The following is a 20,746-nucleotide window of genomic DNA, read 5'->3' as shown; positions in this document are numbered from 1 at the left end:
AGAAATCAGGTTAGATCAGAGGTCTTCAGGGACAGAAATCAGGTTAGATCAGAGGTCTTCAGGGACAGAAATCAGGTTAGATCAGAGGTCTTCAGGGACAGAAATAAGGTTAGATCAGAGGTCTTCAGGGACAGAAATCAGGTTAGATCAGAGGTCTTCAGGGACTGACACCAGGTTAGATCAGAGGTCTTCAGGGACAGAAATCAGGTTAGATCAGAGGTGTTCAGGGACAGAAATCAGGTTAGATGGGAGGTCTTCAGGGACAGAAATCAGGTTAGATCAGAGGTCTTCAGGGACAGGAATCAGGTTAGATCAGAGGTGTTCAGGGACAGAAATCAGGTTAGATGGGAGGTCTTCAGGGACAGAAATCAGGTTAGATCAGAGGTCTTCAGGGACAGGAATCAGATTAGATCAGAGGTGTTCAGGGACTGACACCAGGTTAGATCAGAGGTCTTCAGGGACAAACACCAGGTTAGATCAGAGGTCTTCAGGGACAGAAATCAGGTTAGATCAGAGGTCTTCAGGGACAGCAATCAGGTTAGATCAGAGGTGTTCAGGGACTGACACCAGGTTAGATCAGAGGTGTTCAGGGACAGAAATCAGGTTAGATCAGAGGTCTTCAGGGACAGAAATCAGGTTAGATCAGAGGTCTTCAGGGACAGAAATCAGGTTAGATCAGAGGTCTTCAGGGACAGAAATCAGGTTAGATCAGAGGTCTTCAGGGACAGAAATCAGGTTAGATCAGAGGTCTTCAGGGACAGAAATCAGGTTAGATCAGAGGTGTTCAGGGACAAACACCAGGTTAGATCAGAGGTCTTCAGGGACAGAAATCAGGTTAGATCAGAGGTCTTCAGGGACAGAAATCAGGTTAGATCAGAGGTCTTCAGGGACAGAAATCAGGTTAGATCAGAGGTCTTCAGGGACAGAAATCAGGTTAGATCAGAGGTCTTCAGGGACAGGAATCAGGTTAGATCAGAGGTGTTCAGGGACTGACACCAGGTTAGATCAGAGGTCTTCAGGGACAAACACCAGGTTAGATCAGAGGTCTTCAGGGACAGAAATCAGGTTAGATCAGAGGTCTTCAGGGACAGCAATCAGGTTAGATCAGAGGTCTTCAGGGACATAAATCAGGTTAGATCAGAGGTCTTCAGGGACAGAAATCAGGTTAGATCAGAGGTGTTCAGGGACAGAAATCAGGTTAGATCAGAGGTCTTCAGGGACATAAATCAGGTTAGATCAGAGGTCTTCAGGGACAGAAATCAGGTTAGATCAGAGGTGTTCAGGGACTGACACCAGGTTAGATCAGAGGTCTTCAGGGACAGAAATCAGGTTAGATCAGAGGTCTTCAGGGACAGAAATCAGGTTAGATCAGAGGTGTTCAGGGACTGACACCAGGTTAGATCAGAGGTGTTCAGGGACAGAAATCAGGTTAGATCAGAGGTCTTCAGGGACAGAAATCAGGTTAGATCAGAGGTCTTCAGGGACAGAAATCAGGTTAGATCAGAGGACGTCTGCACCCATATGTCCCTTTTTTTTATTAATATCTCTTGTTTCTTTTATACGTTGGCTCTTATGAAGCACTTTATACTGTATGTAGAAAGGTAAATGATATTTTTCTTACTAATTTTATTTTAACCTAAACTGACAGGAGTCAGAGTACAGTTTTAGTTCTGCAAGACAGGAAGTCCAGATGTTACCTACAGAGAATGCTGTTTGTCCCAGATCTGTTTAACCTAAAGGAACCTTAATGTTTCCACCAGGTTCTCTGTATGATACTGTTGTGGAAAATTATTTTCAATGGTCTGAACTTCCCTTACCTCTCTCCCCTCTGACCTCTGTGTTTTGTTACCCTAGAGAAGTTGGTCTGTAAATCCATTATCAGGAGGTTTAATGGTTAAAACCCATGCTTTAGGGTGATGTCTCAGGAAGAGCAGATGGTCTGCTCATAGATAACTTTGTTACCTCTGACCCGAGGAGGGTCTAGGGCCATAAAACACAGACTCTTTGAAGTTGAGATAACACTGTCATGTTCTGGTATAAATACTGTGTGTAAATGTTGATCAGGGCTCTGTTTCACTGACTAACCTCAGTGTCAGGGTCTTCAAACGCTTAATGCCTTTGAATAAAACTTATAAAGACAAAGTCCGGATTTTCTCTTGTTCTCAGTCAACGTCTACCCACTTTGATAAGAAGATTCCACTACAATACTGAACCTGTAGATGTAAGAGGAACCAAAAGGTCACAGAGCAGCCCATTAGCCTTACCGTGTGGTTAAATATTTTAAAACTGTAGAAGATTTTCACAATTCCTTGTTATGTTAAATGTTTTGAGAATATGGCAGAGATGTGATCCACCAGGCCTCCTGTCCATGATTTTAATGTCTTGGTTTAAATCATTCTAAGCGCCTCTATAGTTGTTGGAGCTTCTTCTGACTAAGAGGTTAAACAGTCAGTTAGACAAGAAAAAAAATATTGAGCTCATGAAAACATTTGCACCATAAAAAGAGGACAGTTTCTGCTTAGTCCAAAGTTTGCTTCTGCAGCTCTGCTCACCATCTGGACATTCTTGTCATTGTTTAAATGAGAATCCAGAGTACGTCCCCAGAAACTATGCTGACGCTGTCGCGCCATCAGGAGACATGCTTCCAGGTGGTTAAACACACACAGAGTTCAGAGTGTATAGCTCACCTCTAACACAGGACACACCTCGCCCGCTTTAACGTCTCCTGTTCTATCCATCACTACAGGTGAAGAGGTGGAGACGAGTTGCAGGAAACGACGAACTGCGATCTGCATTAAGAAGAGCTAAAGGGGGCAATAATGCAGTGAAGAACAACCTGCAGGACGTATCACCACATGGTCTTGTGCCTTGGCAGCACTCCACCATAAGAAGAGGCAGATTGTATTTTAGATGTAGTGTTGGAACGGATAGAGAAATCAGTTGCTGTACTTTCATGTACTTCCTATTACTAAATGAATGATACTTAATGAAGTTAATGATTACTTAATGATAATAAACATTTAACAATTTTCATCAATTTGTTTGTATGTGTATTTAAAACATAAAACCATTTACATCTGTAACAATTTTATTAACATTACATAAAGTAAAATTATATGAATTCATAAGTGGTCATCTAATATAACATGAACTTAACATGTAAGAAGAACAGACACTATGCAATAATATTAAGATTTCAGATCTACCTTTTATTATCTCAAATATAAAATGACATGAATGCTTTAAAAGCCTCAATATCAGCACCTCTCTGACAGCATGGTGGGAATATCTAAAAATGACAGGGTCTTCACTAATCCCATGCAGACGTACACCCATCTGGAACAACCGTGACATCCTACAAAAAATAATATGATAAACTTTCCAGATCGGAGGAGTAAAGGATTTGAATACCTGGAACAAATATTTGAAGGAATTCAGTTCATCCCATTTAACAGATTAATTATACAATACAGGATGGACAAGAATACATTTTTAGAATATCAACAAATTAAATCTATAATAAAAAATAAATTTAAGCTTAAAAACGTTGGGTTACAAATGCCATCAAGTGTACTAGAGTTCCTAAAACTCAACCCCCCCAAAATGAATGTCTAAGATATACAGAACCCTGTCTAATATAGACGAATCAATTTCCCTTCCTATTATGAAACTTTGACCAAACATTCTGGTCTCAGATATGTTCCAGAACTTTTAAAATGACTAGTAACTCCAGTCTACAATTAATACAATATAAAATCCTTCATAGAGTATACTATACAGGTCAACAGATGTTCAAGATGGGTTTTGCACCATCTAATACTTATCAGGTAATTTACCAGACAATTACATCCATGCACTATGGTTATATACACCTGTTCAGAGGTTCTGGTGCCTGATATGTGAAGACTTGTGTCAAAGTGTCTGAGATGTAATATTTCACCTTCCCCCTTTAGTTTGCTTGTTGGGCAACTTAGATGATGTCATCATAGAGACAAATTCAGTTCACATGGTTTTCACTGCCTTATGTATCGCTAAGAAAACTATCCTCATGAACTGGAAAAATAAAAACCTTCTTAATATTAACCAGTACAGAAACCTTCAGTGGGATTATATAAGTCTCTGCCTCGACATCAGATCAATCTCTCTGGGCTCCTTTAATCGGCTCCAGCACCTAGTGGGGGTGGGGCACTGTGGCATGTGGGGCATCTCTGGAGGTTTGCGGTAGTCCCAGTGATGGTTCTCCTGGGGTTCCTTGGGCTCTGGGGGACCTTTGGATGTCTGTGGCTCCAGGGGCGAAAATCCCATTTTTTTTTTTGGGGGGGACACTAAACCGAAAGATTTCAGACAGTAATTCTTGGGGGGGACATGGAAAAAAAAGACTCCCTCCCTCTCTCTTTCCTGCTCCTTGGCAATTTTTCAGCATGTTAAAATTATGTTATTGAAAGTAATAATTGTAGTTATAGCATTGCTCTTTATTAGTCCATCCTCTCCGTCTCCCCCAGGATTTCCGCCTATGTGTGGCTCAGATCTCCTCGGTATCTGTCCCGGGTCCAGCGGGGCAGGTCTGTGGCTCCTCACCCTCACTGTTACATATTTTTATGGAGAAACCTTGTATACACAAGCGTGCTCACACTCAGACCCACAGGTGTTTAGATTCAGGTGTTAACAGAAACACAAATGTTCTATATTGAGCTGCATTTACCACTAAGTACATCTTGCATTCATAAGTTCCGTGCACCTTTAGGTAAAAACTGGTAATATGAACATTTCTGCTGGTGTAGAAGCAAGCAGGTGTTATCTTGGATTCTCTTCATCCTTCTTTATTTCCTCCATTCTTTTCTCCTTCTCTCCCCTTTTCCTTTTTGCCCCCCTCTCTCTCTTTCATGCTTTTTACTTTTTTTTCCATTTCTGTCTTCTTGTCCGTAACAACTGAAATAATCCGAAAGGAGTTTTTAATAAAGTTTCTTTTATAAATATTAAGCAGAGCTTTGAAGCGTTAGCAGTAACGTTCCACTTGTGAAAGTGAATCTGTTGGGGTTCTTCTTGGCACTCAGACAACAGTTCTGAGCTCTACTCTGTCGGACCGGACACGGTTAAAAACAAAAAAAACATGTAAGAAGAACAAACATGTAACATGTGCATTTAACTTTGTACAGTCACAGTGGCTGCAAATTCTAATAGGTCTGCTGATGCTTTTACTCTTGCTCCTTGTTGGAAAGCAGCTTATGAATATGACCAGAGACCTGATTCCTGAAGGGATTCTCCTTAACTTGTCCGTCACTATAGAGGTAAAACGGGCCTCCTCTGAATCCGCTCCCTGGGCTCTTTGTGCTCCATGCTGGTCAATGGCTTCCAGCCTCTGCTTCAACTCATCATTTTCCTTCCTTTCCCTCTCCCTCCTTGGCTTGGCTCTGTTTGGGGCTCTGGTGCCTGGTGGAGATGGTTCTCCTGGAGCAGGATGGTGGAGAAGGGTCTCTGGGAGCGGAGTAGAGAGTAGAGCAGGCAGGTGAAGTTGCCCCGTTGGAACTGCTGTTGAAGTCCTAAATATTACGTACACAATATAGATTGGTTTTAAATAGTGATGGACATTTAATTGCAAAGTGCAGGAGTCTAAAACACATAACGGGCAAAATTATTTAAATTAAATCAGTTATTTATCATTAGAATCTGACAACTTTTGGATAGCTATTTTTAAATCTTAAAATTAGCTAATACTTACCACAGGATGCCCATAGTCTCTGACTCCCAGCATTTTATAAAGGTGTCCAGCCAAGACAGCGTTACAAAAATGGAGGGGACACCTCCTTTTGCTTTAATTCCACTTTTCTCCACTTCTATCACCTAAAGAACATCTCCAGGATTAAAGGACTAATGTCTCAGCAGGACCTTGAAAAACTAATTCATGCGTTGATCTTCAGTAGAATTGATTACTGCAACGGTGTCTTCACAGGTCTGCCTAAAAAGTGGATCAGACAGCTGCAGTTGATCCAGAACGCTGCTGCCCGCGTCCTCACTAGAACTAGGAAAGTGGAGCACATCGGCCCGGTTCTAAAGTCCCTACACTGGTTCCCTGTAGCTCAGAGAATAGACTTTAAAATACTTCTGTTAGTCTATAAATCACTGAAAGACTTAGCACCAAAATACATTACAGACTTGTTATCAGTGGATCAACCACCCAGACCTCTCAGGTCTTCTGGCTCAAATCTACTCTGCAGAACCAGAACCAGAACCAAACATGGAGAAGCAGCTTTTAGTTCTTATGCTCCACTAATCTGGAATAAACTCCCAGAAAACTGGAAAAGCGCCGAAACCCTAAGTTGCTTTAAATCAAGATTAAGAATGTATTTGTTTAGAGCGGCCTTTGACTGGGCCATCTAGGCCTGATTAGTTGCGTTTTCAGTCCAATTTTTCTTTCGTTTTCTTATCCATCATTCTATCTAATTTGGAGCTACATATTTAGCTTGCTAACCAATTAATTTACAAGCTACATATTTAGTTTGTAAACTAAAAATTGAATTTCCTAATTGAATATTTAGTTTTGAACTGTGACATTTATAAATGTATGAGTGACATGGTGAAAATATGACTTGAAAAATGAACCTCCATTTACTGGTTAAATTATGCCCCCCTACTGGACCTTCCCCCTGCAACACCACCGGATCCCCCCGAGGGTTATCCCCACACCAACAATCCTCACTGAGTCAGTGCGGGCACAGCAGCATCAACAAATCAGGACCATAACACAGTCAACTCATATGTCAGCAAAAAAGCTATTTTATGTAAATATGTTATAATCTCAAATACGCAAGACAAGATTTTGGTCCCTTTTTTGCTTTTATATGTTTTGTTTTATATGTTGAGGTGTCATCAGTAGACATGGGATTAATTGTCATCAGGTCTTCTGGAAAAGGTCTTTTTTTTTGGAAGGAGAACTAAAACATTTGGTGAGATGTCTTTATCGTATTGTGGTCCTGAGACGTACAACAGCCATCCTGAAGCACCAGTTTAGGTGTTGTTAAAAGTAAAGAACCTCTGTAAATCATTGCGTTTACTGACTGTATAAAAAGCCCTCTATAAGTAAAGTCATGGAACACAATTTACATGATTTATTACCTCATTTTCTGATTACTTTTTATTTCTTATTAGAAACTCTTAAAAAATCATTTTCACATTTATAATTAAAGACAATGTAACTCATGCATAATTGTGTGAGTTTTGTTTTCATCCTAACTGGAAGAAGAGCAGCAGTTATGAATCCAATGTCTAATTTTATTTTGACTGATCAAGTTTGAGAATAAAAAAAGAACAAAATAAGTAAAAACAAAGGTATTGTACAAACGTGTACTGAGAGTCAAAAGGGACAACTAAAACGGACATTAAGTCAGCAAAAAAAACCCAGAAGCTTTCTTACTGATTATGTTTAAAAATTATGTTTAATATTTGGATGGTTCAACGCTCAGTAGTGCCCTTCTGCTGGTGTAAGGGAGAATAATTTAGATAATAAGTGTTCTTATCTTTGTAGCGACCGTCTATACTTTGTAAAACCGTATTATTATCCATTCAAAGATGAAGTTTAATAAATAATACAGATGTCCCAAGATAATATAAAATACATAAGGAGCAGCTGCAGGGCCTAAAGTTTTGTGAAGGATTCACAAGGTTGTGTTTTTGTATTTATTATTTAGACCATAAATCATTTAAAATTGTTTCTAACTTTCAATGGAGTAGTTACTCCCATTTCACAACAGATGGCAGCAAACAGACATTGATTATTTTAAATATTGCACAGCTTTAGACTATTTTAAACTAACTGCATTATAATGTTGACACAATCCAAATTCTAGCTGAGCTTGAAGGCGTTTATTTCACAGAAGGAGTCTCTTTCTTAGTTAATGATGGTGTAGAACTGGCCTCTCTGTCTGACACAGTCCATCTCCAGGTACCTGGACAGAGCCCAGGCTGGGATTTGAACCCAGGACCTTCTGGCTGCAAGGCAACAGAACCAGGATGAACCATGACTGCTAAAATAAAACAAGATTAATTGATAAAACTTTAAATACTATTTGCTTTTACACCTCAGTTAGAAGCAACAATAATCAATCCATTTTCTGGACTTAATGCTGTTTAGGGTCTTCTGGTGGTTCTGGACGGATGCTTTTACTTTTTCTTAAATTTACAGTTCTGGACTCTTCACTGCAGACCTGATTGAAGATCAGGAGATTTATAGCACCACCAGCCACAGGTCTCTTTAAGCAGGCTGGAACAGCAGATTATCTGGATTATATTCTGTAATCTGGTATTAAAGTGGTGAGAATACGATGTAAATATGTCATCTGGACGTCCTGTCAGGATGGAACATGGAGATCTTCTTAACTTCACACAGGAAGGATTCAAACTTCTAACCTTTGGAAACTTTAGACTTTTAAACTGTTGCATATTTGAATAAGAAAAATAGTTTGGTGAACCACCGTCCTCTCAGCACAACGATGAAGAGAGAGAACAACAACCTGGTAGAGGAAGAGGGCGGTCTTTATTCTTCGTCTCCAGCCAGAGATGAAAAGCATCAAATGAGTGAGAGAAGAATGGAGGAAACACCACAGAGTCTGCTGCTTTGTAAGTACAGAACATCTGTTAGTTTATCAGATGATTACTGCCTGTTCTGCTGATGATTGATGATGGTGGAGGATGCAGGAGAAACAAGTTAGACTGAATGAACTTTAGTTTCAACACTAAAAGATAAAAGATCATCTTAATATGTGAACTAAACACATGAACCCAGCTTAGAAACTATTAAAGGAGAAGAAAGCTCCAGATGTTCCATGGAGGTCTCCTGGAGGTCTGCTTCTATATCAGACATCAGTTTTATATCATAACTGAGAAGTTTTATTGAAACCAGTTTAAATGTTGTCTGTAGGTCTGAGTTTCCTGCTGTGCTGCAGAATAAACCAAGGTTAGTAACATTTTCTCTTCTTACAGTAATTCTCTCTCAGAGGAAGATACCAAAGTTATTCAGGAAGATATCTGCTGTCCATGGAGATCTCTGCTTTTAGGTTCTAATGACTTCATTCATGCAAAGACATGTTTTTCTCAATCAGTGAGTTTCATTTCTTTCCTCCCAGCTGGTCTGACTGTGAGTCCCAGTAGATCTCAGTTCTTTGAAGGAGACTCTGTGTCTCTGAGCTGTGAGGAGGACAACATCTCTACTGGATGGACTGTGAGGAGAAACACAACCAGGAATGGGAACCAGTGTGGAGATGGATGGGGGAGAAAAGAAGGTTCTACCTGCAAAACCAGCAGCATCAGAGAACATGACACTGGAGTGTACTGGTGTGAGTCCAGAGAGGGAGCAGCCAGCAGCAGCATCAACCTCACTGTCTCTGGTAAGATCAGACTGTGGAGTTAGTGTTGATGAAGCTGTGTGGAAATGGATGAAATGCTGTAGTTTGTCTCTGTGTTGAGGTGGATCAGTGATCCTGCAGAGTCCTGTCCTCCCTGTGATGGAGGGAGATGACGTCACTCTGAGCTGTCAAACAAAGACTTCCTCCAACCTCCCAGCTGCTTTCATTAAAGATGGCTCCCTCATCAGGACTGAGCCTGCAGGTCACATGACCCTCCACCATGTGACCAGCTCTGATGAAGGTCTCTACAAGTGTAACATCAGTGGTCATGGAGAGTCTCCATCCAGCTGGATCTCTGTCTCAGGTCAGGATGACTGATCTTCATCTCTAGAATTTATAAAGTCTCTTCATTCATTAATTGGTTCATAGCTTTAGAAATATCTTGATTTCAGTGAAACTCACCACCACCACTTGCACCACCTCCATCCCTCCAACCACTCCTCCTCCTGCCTCCTCATCATCTCTTCTTTCCATCTTGTTGCCTCTTGCATCTTTATGTGTTGTGTTTCTACTGGTGTTACTGGTTCTACTGGTGAAGAGACATCATCACAAGTCAAAAGGTGAAACATAAACTTCTTAATTTACTAATTAATTCTTTTTACCACATATTTACATATTTTTTAATAAATAAATAAAGTCCAGCATTTCAACCATCATTTAAATTTCCTCATTAAACTAAACATGATGAAGCACTGAATTGTGGGTAATCCCTGATTGTTTCAGCTGGTAAAGGAGACGACATCACGTACAGCGACGTCCAAATAACTCATCTTCAGCAACAGAAAGTCAAACCCAGCAGAGGTGAGGATGATGATGTGATGAAGGATGTTGGTGTCTGTGAGGTCCAGTCTGACTCAGTGGACATTTTAGTCTAAAAACTTTTCTCTGGCCAATAATCTCTCAGATTATTGTGTTGATTTTATCATGGTAGGAAATATTTCAGTTTCTGAGAATCTTCCTGGATCTTGATCTGGTTTCAGTCTGAGATATGAGTTCTAACAACCTGCTGGAGGTTCTGGCCCAGATTCCCACGTTAAGATGAGTTGGTTCTTGTTAAACGCTGGAACTACTTGACTGGTTGATGCTGCTCTGCATTGTTTCATTTCTAGGCTTTATTCTACATGTTCTGCTTTAAGCTGAGCCTTGTATAAATGTATTTCCAGCTTTTCTCTTTCTAAGTAGGTCTTTGACCTCTGAACCGATCAATAATAATCTAATCCTCATCAGGCGGCCCAGATTAACTGCTGACTTGGTGTATTTCAATAGGAGACAGTGAGGACAAAGCTTGACATGTTGGACCGTCTCTGTCTGCAGTCTGTGGTTGTTCTGTTTAACAGACGAGCAGCTCTGTGGTCGTCCAGTTTCCTGTTTCTCATCAAAACGTCTCTGCTGAAAAACCAGCTGCAGAATTTAAACTCTCAATAAAATAAAAGACAGAAGATTCAGACCTAAAAACCTTTAGAAGCTACACCCGTTAGAAATGTATTTCTGTTCATTAAAAGAACGTCAGTCAGAAATGAATCAGTTACATTAATACATGATTTGAGCTTCCAGATGTTATAATAATTAAAAACACACGGATTAAAACCCAATAAACAAGATTAAAATCATTTCTTGTTTGTAAAAAGGAAGCTCAAGTAAATAGAAATGAAACAGAGTCGAGATTTAATGAATCAAAAATCACCAAGAGTTTAGAAATAAAAATATCAGGAATTTTAAAATAGAAACTGTTGGTAAATCATTTCATAAAGTTTTCTCACAGATGATTTTCCTGGTTAACCTCCTCCGGATCACAGAAGTAACCCTTTAGAACCCGACTGCGACCCGGTTCTGTCCTCTGCTAACAGGTTCATAGCAGAACGCTTTCTATGCATTGATCTCTAATTGTAACGCAGCGTTCAAAATGTCCTCACTGACAGCAAAGAGGAACCAATCTCCTTGTTCATGAGCACAGACCCGGTTAATAAAGCTGATTCTGGTTCTGGATGTAAAACAAGGTTTTAAAGAGTTTCACATCCAGAACCTTTCAGAGAACCGTGTGGATTCTTCTGAGGCTTGTCTTCAACCCAACCAATCAGGTCACATTTTGACCCAATATTTGACCCAAGGTACCCAACCTTTGACCCAACAGAATTAGTCAAGCTGTGGAGTTAATTAAAGAACCCGGCGACCCGCCGACCCAACTCCTGAGTCATGACTGTTGAACCATTATGTGGTCAAACTAACCCAACCTGTGATCCGCGAGCTTTTACCCAGAATAATCAAAGAATTGATCAGAAGATAAAGTTTTCTTCAAGACTTCAACTGATCAAAGATGTAAAACTGATGGAGAACCTGTTTGACTCTCAGATGACAGCAGGAAGGTGTTTATTGGTCCAAATCAGTTCATGACCTTTTTAATCTAAGAGGAGAGAGTTCAAAGAATGATGATAACCAGAGGATCCATCAGAACCAGAACCTACTCAGGACAAAGTTCTTATTTGGGTCCAATAAGTGCTGTAGTGCTGTATCACCAGATATGTCACCACCTAACAAACATCTCTTTAGTTTAGAGACACGTCTGGACACAGAGACAATCACTGGTAAACAGGAGGGGGTGGTCCTCCCTTTTGTTCTTGGTTCGGGTGTCTGGTCCTTCGTTTTGGGTTCAGAACCGGTTGAATTTGAAGAATTTTACTGAGGTTTTAAACAAACATCTGAGGCAGAGATTCATTCACAAAGAGAGAACTTATCGTAACGTACATTCAGCACCACTGCAGTTCCTACAGGTTGGTCAGGGTTTGGACCTGGTCCGGTTTGGCTCATTGATGGACAAAAGTCTTCTTTAAGTTTCAGGACCGTTCTTCTACCAGAACCTGGATTTAAATCATGTTATTTTAGGGTTTTATTCATTGTTTTAAATGTCTCTGTTAACACAGTGACACCACAGTATTAGTAGTGGTAGAACCTCCTACTGGACCATGTCTAACTGGTCCAATGATACAGTGACCCGTCCAGTATTTGACAGAACCTTCTAGAAACCAAAGAAGAGTCCAGGTCTTCTACTGACTGTCCCAACATGGTCAGAGCAGCTAAATCTGGTTCATATCTACGTATTAACAGTGTTTCTGTAATTGTGTTTTTCTTCTGCCAGATGGGCTGGAAACCTTCTCTCAGTTCTTCAGGACAGAGTTCAGAGAGGAAAGCCTCAAGTTCTGGTCGGCCTGTGAATACAGAACCACTGATCCAGGAACAAAGCTGCTGTCCAAAGCCAAATATATTTCTACAGTCTTTATGGAATCAGAGGCCCCATAAACAGGTACGTGGGGACATGTTCATGTCTCTGCAGCTCCAGAGATCTTATGCTGCATCAGGAGCTGAAGAAGCTTTAATGACTAGCTGATCTGTTGGCTGTTAAAGCTTCAATATTGAGTCTCTGTTAAAGGAATATCTGTGGGACTAAATCACTCCATAGCCATCAGCCTGCAGGGAGCTGACCTTAGTGAACAATCATTAGGTGCAGCTGACTGAGGTCAGAAAGAGGTCAAAACAGGGGCAGTTATGTCTGCATGAGACAGCTCTGGTTCCCTGACAATTTGCTTTGGGTTTGATTTTTTGTTTCTATGTCCTGTCTTGGCATTTTAAGACATACCACCATAGGTGTGATTGACTTCATTAAATCAGGGTTGCAGCTGGCATCCATCAGCCTGCAGGTCCGCTGCTTCACCCTCATCCTCAAAGCTGGTGGATGCCTGTGTCTATCAGTGCAACATGTTGCTGTGAAGGCTGGTGTGTATGTCAAAGGTCAATAAAACAGGGGCTGCAGTTGATGTGATGTTTCAGAGACCCTACTGCTTGATGGCAGCAGAGACTTCCCCATCTGAAGTCTCAAATGTATTTAGATGGAGGTGCAGGATGATCCCATGCAAAGCTGCAGGGAGCAGTGCCAGGTACCCCTAAAATCTGTGATGTCACCAAGCAGGCAGGGTGATTGGTAGATTGGCATGGTGTACTCTAGGCATGCTGACAGGTCTGGACATACTCTCATCTAAACGTGATGGACAGGCGGGCAGAACCAGAATGCATGTAGGTGGTGTTCAGGTAAATCTGCCATGTGGTCTGGACTATTCTTCCAGCCGTGGGAACTCTGGTCTCAGGCCTCCTGTGGGTCTGTGGCTTTCAGAGAGCCAGTAGAAAAGAACTGATGTGTTCCTGTTTGGTCGTCACTAACTGATGCACCACCGATCTGTAGAACAGCTAACAAACAACAATAAACCACAACCGCAGACTAAAAAAGGCTTCAGTGGAAACTTCCAGAGAAGAAGTTCAGTGTGTGTGGGCCGCTGGAGGTTCTGACTTCATAGAACCTTTAATAACGTCTGTTTTCATGTTTCAGGAGGTGTTTCATCTAAATATGTCCCCAACCAATATCTGACCTTTAGTCACTCAGTCTGAATGCTTTTCTCTGCTAGGAACTCATCTCCAGCCTGTTAGATTCTGATGTTGGTCCAGATCTTCTACAAGATCCAGAGGGACTGGAAACTAAATGATGGTTTCCTGGATTGATTCATAAAAGTTCCTCCAAGATTCAGAACCGTGGAAACCTCAAAGTTTCGATAAATGAACACTTTCTATCGCTGATGTAATGAAGATCAAGCTAAAAGAAAATAAAGACAAGACTCTGCATAAACCAGATTTATTTTAAATAATGAACTAAAGTGATTTTAGGACCCAGTGAAATTATGTTCTAGAGATCCATAGTTTTAAAGCCAGTATTCATCTTCCTGGCCTTCTTCATTCCTCTAAGAATGTTTTTTGTTTCTAAATTGTAGAAATATCAGGTTTAAACTGTTTAATTAAAACTTTATAAATTTAACAACTAAAGTTTTTCTCATCATGCAAGAAATACAGAGAGTGACGTTATTTTTACACCTTTTTCTGAAAAGTTATCAGGGTTTCATGACACCAAACCAAGACTGAGGTGTTGAGATACCAGAAGAGATCCAGATAGATAATGACTTCCAAATGTTTTCTGCTGCTCACTTTCTCTACTGAGACCTTTTCTCCTAAAGTTCATAATCAGATCCTTAGTTTTGTTTCCATTTGGAGACAGTTTGCTGTTATCACAGCTCCACACTAAAGGTTACACTCCTACTGTGTAAAATACTTCATTATCAGGAGTCAACCCACGGTTGTATCAGTAAACTTAATGAGCTGATGTGTGATGAATTTGGCTCTACAGCCATGTGCCAACAGAGAAAGGAGCAAAGGACCGAGCACACGTCCTTGAGGACCTCCTTATGTCAGGGTTTCCTGCCTTACTGCTAACATATTATCTCTTCTCTTTCTGCAGATTAAAGAGAAAAGCTGAAGAAAAGTCTGACATATTTTTCACCATGTGAGGTTTTACTTCATGCAGAGCAGCAATGCATCACCTGGGGTCTGGTTGACATGAGATACCATGATATGTGGTGGAGAGGAGGCTGGTAGCTGCTTTTAGATCCCAGTTTGTTACATTTACAAATGAGTCTGTTTTGTTTTCATTATAGAATCTAGCTAAAGTGTTTCATTCATTTAGTTTCAGATTATTTGTTATATGCCAAACCACAACCTCTGAATGTGTGATCATGTGACTTTTTCTGTGGCATTACTTCTCAGGTTGAAGTGTGCTTCCACCTAGTGGTTATACTGTGTATTACAACAGCACAAAGACTAAAAACCCTCATCTTTTTAAAAAACGAAATGAATGAATCAGTATTTTAATGTGGCCGTGTCTGGATGTGTTGGTTAAAGACGGGCTGCAGCGTTCTGGACTGGCTGAAGGAGAGCAGGGCTTGGCACACACCAACATGAAGAGCTTCACAACAATCAAGTCCTGAACTGATGGAAGCATGAAAGGCTTTTCCAGGTCGCAGCGACTAAGAAGAGGTTAAACTTTGACCTGGAGATGAAGCTGGAGCAGCTTCCAAGCAGCCGTCCAAATGAACTCTCAGACTTTTTACTTTCTGTTAGAAAGATGAAGATAAAGAACCAAAACATCACACTGACCTCTGACTATCTAGTTGTTATATTCTATAATAAACCAGATACTTCTATTTGTTTTTATCTTATTATAAATGTATTGACTCATAATTCAGTGAAATTTCACCAAGTAAAGAACAACACTTTCACTTTCTGAATGTTTTCATTTCTTTTCACCAACAGAAGCAAATAAAAACCGTGGTTACATCTAACATGATCTCAGCACCAGAGCTGAGAGTAAAGACAAACTAATGTTCCCCAGTCAGAGGAGCAGAACCAGTCTGGACCTGTTCAGGTCTTCATGGAGGACCTCCTTCATTCCTTAAACAGGCTGCATGTCTCAGGTTCCACAGACAAACCCAGACATGCTGCAGAGTTCAGGAACTTTCTCTGAAATATCTCCTTCTTTCTGTCTGCTCTGGAAGCAGCAGCTGGGGTCAGAGGTCACAGCTGATCCCTGGAGAGGAGGGTTATCTGGACTGATTCCAGATCAGCTTCTATTAAATCACCTTTTACCACCATTAATACCAGTTATAATCTACATTTAAACATGTTAACCTGAAATATTACTTCAGTAAAAACATAAATAGAAGTAAATAAATTCAGTCTTGTTAACAGAAGCTTCATACATGTTGATAAAAAGCTCACATGTATGAAGTCTAACAGATGGAGAACATCTCTCAGTCTCAGATGATCCAGATAAAACATGCTGTCCTGATCTAGAAGCCATAGTTCTAGTCCTGTTGAAGCTAAAATGTTTTATCTAGAGGCACATTTCCACAAATACAGGAGAGTAAATCCAGGAAACATGAACTCTTTAGTAACACATGATGATGTCAGAAAATACTGCCTGGCTTTCTAATAAATAGGATCCTAAAGATCAAGCTAATAAATCCTGATTGGAACTGAATCCTGACCTGCTGCTGTTTGTTTCCAGACTGATGAATAATGAGAACAAGGAGGAGCTGAAGATGCTGGAAAGATCAGAGTTTCTCCATCAGATCATCAGAGATTTTACAATCAAAGACATAAAGTCTGAATGTGGTTGGAGTCCAATGATCAGGATGAGCTCCAGACAGAACCACATCAGTCTGGTTCTGTTCTACATGAAGTTCTACATATGAAGTTAATGGTTGACGTCATCCAGCCCATAATTAACTGAACAATGACGCCTTTAATGATGAAGTTAGATGGTTGAGCTTCTGTTCTTCTGATTGTTGAAGTTGCTAAGAAGCAGCAGGACAGTTAACTTTAGACAGTTCAAAGGTCATCTGGTTCAAAGGTCATCTGGTTCAGATCCAAGTTCCAATCCAGACCAATAATGTGCAGCATAGAAAGAAGTCCTGACTCTTTGAACCACCTCAGAGTCAGACACTTTCTGAATTGAACATGTTGTGTTTTAGCTAACATGTAGCTCATGTTGGAACCTTTATCTGCAGCCGTGTCACTAAAACCTCTTTTCTGATTCTGTTTTGCTTTCAGATTATGAACAAACATTTTATGAATGAATGATTCTGTTGCCTTCAGTGATTCTCTGAACCCAGTTCAATGAACAGAACTGGGCCAGAAGTGACATTAATAATCAAGCTTTTCCTCCTTTTTATTCTTGGGGTTTGCTTTGAATGACTGTAGATCATCCCTGGTTTTGATCCTTTTCCACAAAGTGACTTTATGTTCTCCACGGGTTTCATTCTTTCATTTTCTGTTGTTCTACTTTACTGGTTCCTGCTGACACAGGTGTAACTTTTATTGTTCTGATTCATATTTATATGAAACAAGCATGAATTCCCTTCATATAACCTGGTCAAACCTGGACGCTTTATTTTATACTGATATTTTAATCTGTCTAGAAAGATGATCTCATCAATCTAGATCTATCCTGAACCAATCAGATGTTTTAGTTCTCCCCCACCTGCTGGGTCAGTGGGTGTCTGTGTGGACCAGCAGAGGGAGGACCTCATCCAGGCTGTTATTCATACAACAGGAACCAAAGAGAGGACACCTGTCTCTGGACTGGACAGATGAGAGGAAACTGGTTTCTGAACTGGACCAAACAGAGGATGATTTCTGACACTGTTGACCAAAATGTTCTCCATTATTTGTTGTTAACTCTGCAGGTTCTGGAGCCATTTGGATGGTTTGATATTGAATGAACCACCTTGGTTCTGGTGTGACCTGGAAACCTTCATGGACACGTTTTAACATTTGGTTATTCATTGTGGCTGTTTAATAATCACATTGATGATTACAGTAAAGATGCAGCTGCAGCGACCCTTTAAAGAAGAGAATAATATTCATAAAGTCCTTAAATCTTCAGGTCAGATTTCCTCCAATCTCTCAACACAATTACCTGCATAACCTCATTATTTTTACACTTGTGAATTAAAGCGTATTTTAGATTGTTTCTCGGTGTTGGGGGGAGCGGGGGGTTGGGGGCCCTATGGGCCTTTTTCACAGTTAATGAGGCAGGAAAAGGACAGCAAGATAGAAGCATTGACCCAAACATCCTGAACTCAGAGGTCAAACCCAGACGGCTGCATCGAGGGCTGATAGCCTCTGATATTTGACCTTTTTAACTTGTATTTTATAATATAACAGTAACTTTATATTTTGTATCCAGTAGTTCTTTGAAGTACTTATAATAAATGATAGTTTTGTCCTTTTTAGTTTAGTGTTTCTCTGAATTGAAGCTGTTGAACCTCCACCCTGCCTCCTCCTTCATCCACCAGCATGAACACAGATTCCTGCTGTTTCAGGACAAAAGTTCTGGTCTGGCTGGTTTTTCTGCTCTCCTGCAGCTTTTATCATTTTATTACCTCTGTCACAGAATCTCTGTGCAAACAAATGGAGTCTGTGGTTCTAAGTCTGAGCAGACACACCTTGAACTGTTTACCTTCCTGCAGACAGATCTGTGTATGGGTGGGGTCAGAGCTGGGTGGGTTACAGACAGACCCAACTAAGGAGGTAAACCTGAAAGCAACCAACATGGAGGAGAAGTCAGGAATCCTTCTGCAGGGTTTATATGGATCAGTGGGTCACCATGGAACCATACAGGTCAGTTTTATCTTTACTCTCTGTTTTAATTATTAAATATAAACCAAACTGTGAATAATTTACAAAAAGCTCTTTGTCAGAAACAATACCTGAGTAGAAATCAGCCAGAGAGCCGTCTAAGTTTGAAAGTTTTACCTTTTATCAGCAGAAGCTGAGCTGTAGAAGTAGAAGTCAGTGTGAACTCCTTTCCTGCAGTAAGTCCTCCGTTAGGCTGCATGGTTGAACTTGAACAACTATTTATGAATAACTTCAGGAATAGTTGGGACTCAATATGTTAGTCACTTTAAAGTAGCGTTAGTAAAGCTGCCAGTGGCTGATTTACAGGCAGCTTTATGAAATGTATTCAGTCCTCCTGCAGAAACAGCATCAATATGAGTCTAATAGTTGAGGAAACACATAAATAAATGTTGACATATTTAAATATTTGAATGAATTTCCATCATTTTTACCATATTTTCTCCACATATTAGGAACAAAAACATAAAGTGGTGATGTAGCTTTAACAATCTGCAGCACATTTATGATCTCCTCTGTTTGTTAAGCTCCTGATGACACAGATTTATAGCTGGTTCTGATTTCTCTGTGTTTTTTACTAGTTTTGTTAGTTGTATATTAGCAATCCTGACACAAACGGTCATTGATAATCTATTTTAGCCGTAGGGGTGATGTCACACTGTGTGAGAGAGAGCAGTTGCTGTAAATCTGGGTTTTACAAATGAAAAACAATTCAAAATAAAAAGTGTGGTATTTAAAACTATCTGCAGGTCTTACAAAGCTTGATTAACATGTTTAGCATTAATAACTGCAAACATCACTATGAGGGTAAAAATGGAGACCCTTATCTAAACTCTGACATTTCCTAAAGGAAGTCAGTATTTTCTAATAAACCATGAAGGCAGAGGTTGAATGCAGAAACAAAGCAACTCCTTCATTCAGCCTTCCTGTTATCTGCTGTTCAGGTTGCTCCACTTCTTCTCCACTTTGATGAAAAGTCAAACTGACATCCGGTGGAAGGAGGCTGATTTTTATCCTCCTCCATCTGGTCTGAAAACAGGAAAGTTGTTATTTTTATTAATGTGCAACTACAAAATAAAAAAATTAAATGTCCAATTTTCCCAGCAACCATTAAGAGCTTGGAGAAACTTTATCTACAATAACAGGAATATTTTATAATAATAAAATCTTAATAAAGGCATCAGTTTGCTAGAGATCTCTTTCTAGAAAGCCAATGAATAGGTCCATATGAACACTTTCTGAGCTCTAATAACTGTCTTTATTATAGCTTTTTTTATTCCAGCTGACCAGTTTGTTCTGGTTCTAAAACCTGGTCTTGGTGGTTCTGTCTTACTACATAAAGAAGTCTCCTGTCAAACAGACGCTACTTTGATTAGGCCATTTCGTACCTCGTGGGAAATTTGGATTTTCTTCTCCCAATAAGAATCACTTAGAGCTTTATTTTCTGTGTTTCTGAATCAAACTGTAAATGGACTCAGTTTATCAAGGATATCACCTTTATAACTAATTAAGAATGAGAGATATCTTAAAAAATGTTTGAATACATTTTATGCATTCAAACATTCCCCCTTTAAAGCTGATATTGTCGTGGTTTTATTTAGCTGCTGAGCCACATGCAGAAATCCTCTCAGGAGACAAGAAGAAGGTTTTAAAGGTTTATTCACAGACAATGATAATGAAGGAGATCCTAATCTGGGGAATTTTCTGGGAATACGGGACAGTAGACTCACTGTGGAGGAGAGGAGAGGTGAGCAGAGAAATGATGAGATTACACATAAATTATGATGAAAGAATGGAGGAGGCTTACTGGAAGATGCAGAAATGAACGCCAGGAGGACATGAGTGGAGTCTGGGTGGAGCAGTGGATCTGGTTAGTAGATAGAAGATGAAGGGCGATGGAGTAGCGAGGAATGGAGGTGGAGATGGGAGCGTTGGAGGGCGGACAGGTTGCAAGGAAGAGGAGGAAGATGAGGAGCATTGAGTTGTTGAGGAATAGAGACCCAAAGGTTTCAGCAGTAGATGGTTTGTGGAGTCTGGGAGCACACAGAGGAGGAACTTGATTTCTGCTTGACGGTAGCCTTGAACGAAGAGGAACTAGAGATATTTTTCATGGGGAAAAACACAGAGAGAACCATCGGATCACAGAGGGCTTCTGGTTACCACAAAGGTTAACAGTCAAGCGTCAGATGACTGGCAGCCAGCTCCTCATATACTCCAGCTGATGACTTGATCATGAACAGGTGAGCCGAAGCACACCTGTTCAAATCCACCCTCCAGGA

The 20,746-nt window shown here is 40.3% G+C and overlaps 1 protein-coding gene across 1 annotated transcript; it reads left to right on the top strand.

The window, feature by feature from the left end:
* The first annotated feature begins 8,886 nt into the window (after nt 1-8,886).
* On the top strand, nt 8,887-14,807 carry LOC124880586 (Fc receptor-like protein 5). The gene is made up of 7 exons (XM_047385852.1): nt 8,887-8,950; nt 9,120-9,380; nt 9,460-9,702; nt 9,791-9,958; nt 10,122-10,199; nt 12,532-12,696; nt 14,731-14,807. Exons 1-6 carry the CDS (start codon nt 8,902-8,904, stop codon nt 12,690-12,692), a joined length of 960 nt encoding a protein of 319 aa, XP_047241808.1. The 5' UTR covers nt 8,887-8,901; the 3' UTR covers nt 12,693-12,696; nt 14,731-14,807.
* Nucleotides 14,808-20,746: the final 5,939 nt, after the last annotated feature.

This window comes from Girardinichthys multiradiatus, chromosome 14, assembly GCF_021462225.1.
Source record: "Girardinichthys multiradiatus isolate DD_20200921_A chromosome 14, DD_fGirMul_XY1, whole genome shotgun sequence".
NCBI lineage: Eukaryota > Metazoa > Chordata > Actinopteri > Cyprinodontiformes > Goodeidae > Girardinichthys > Girardinichthys multiradiatus.
Note: the sequence above shows the minus strand (reverse complement) of the source record. Positions and strands in the feature narration are given on the sequence as shown.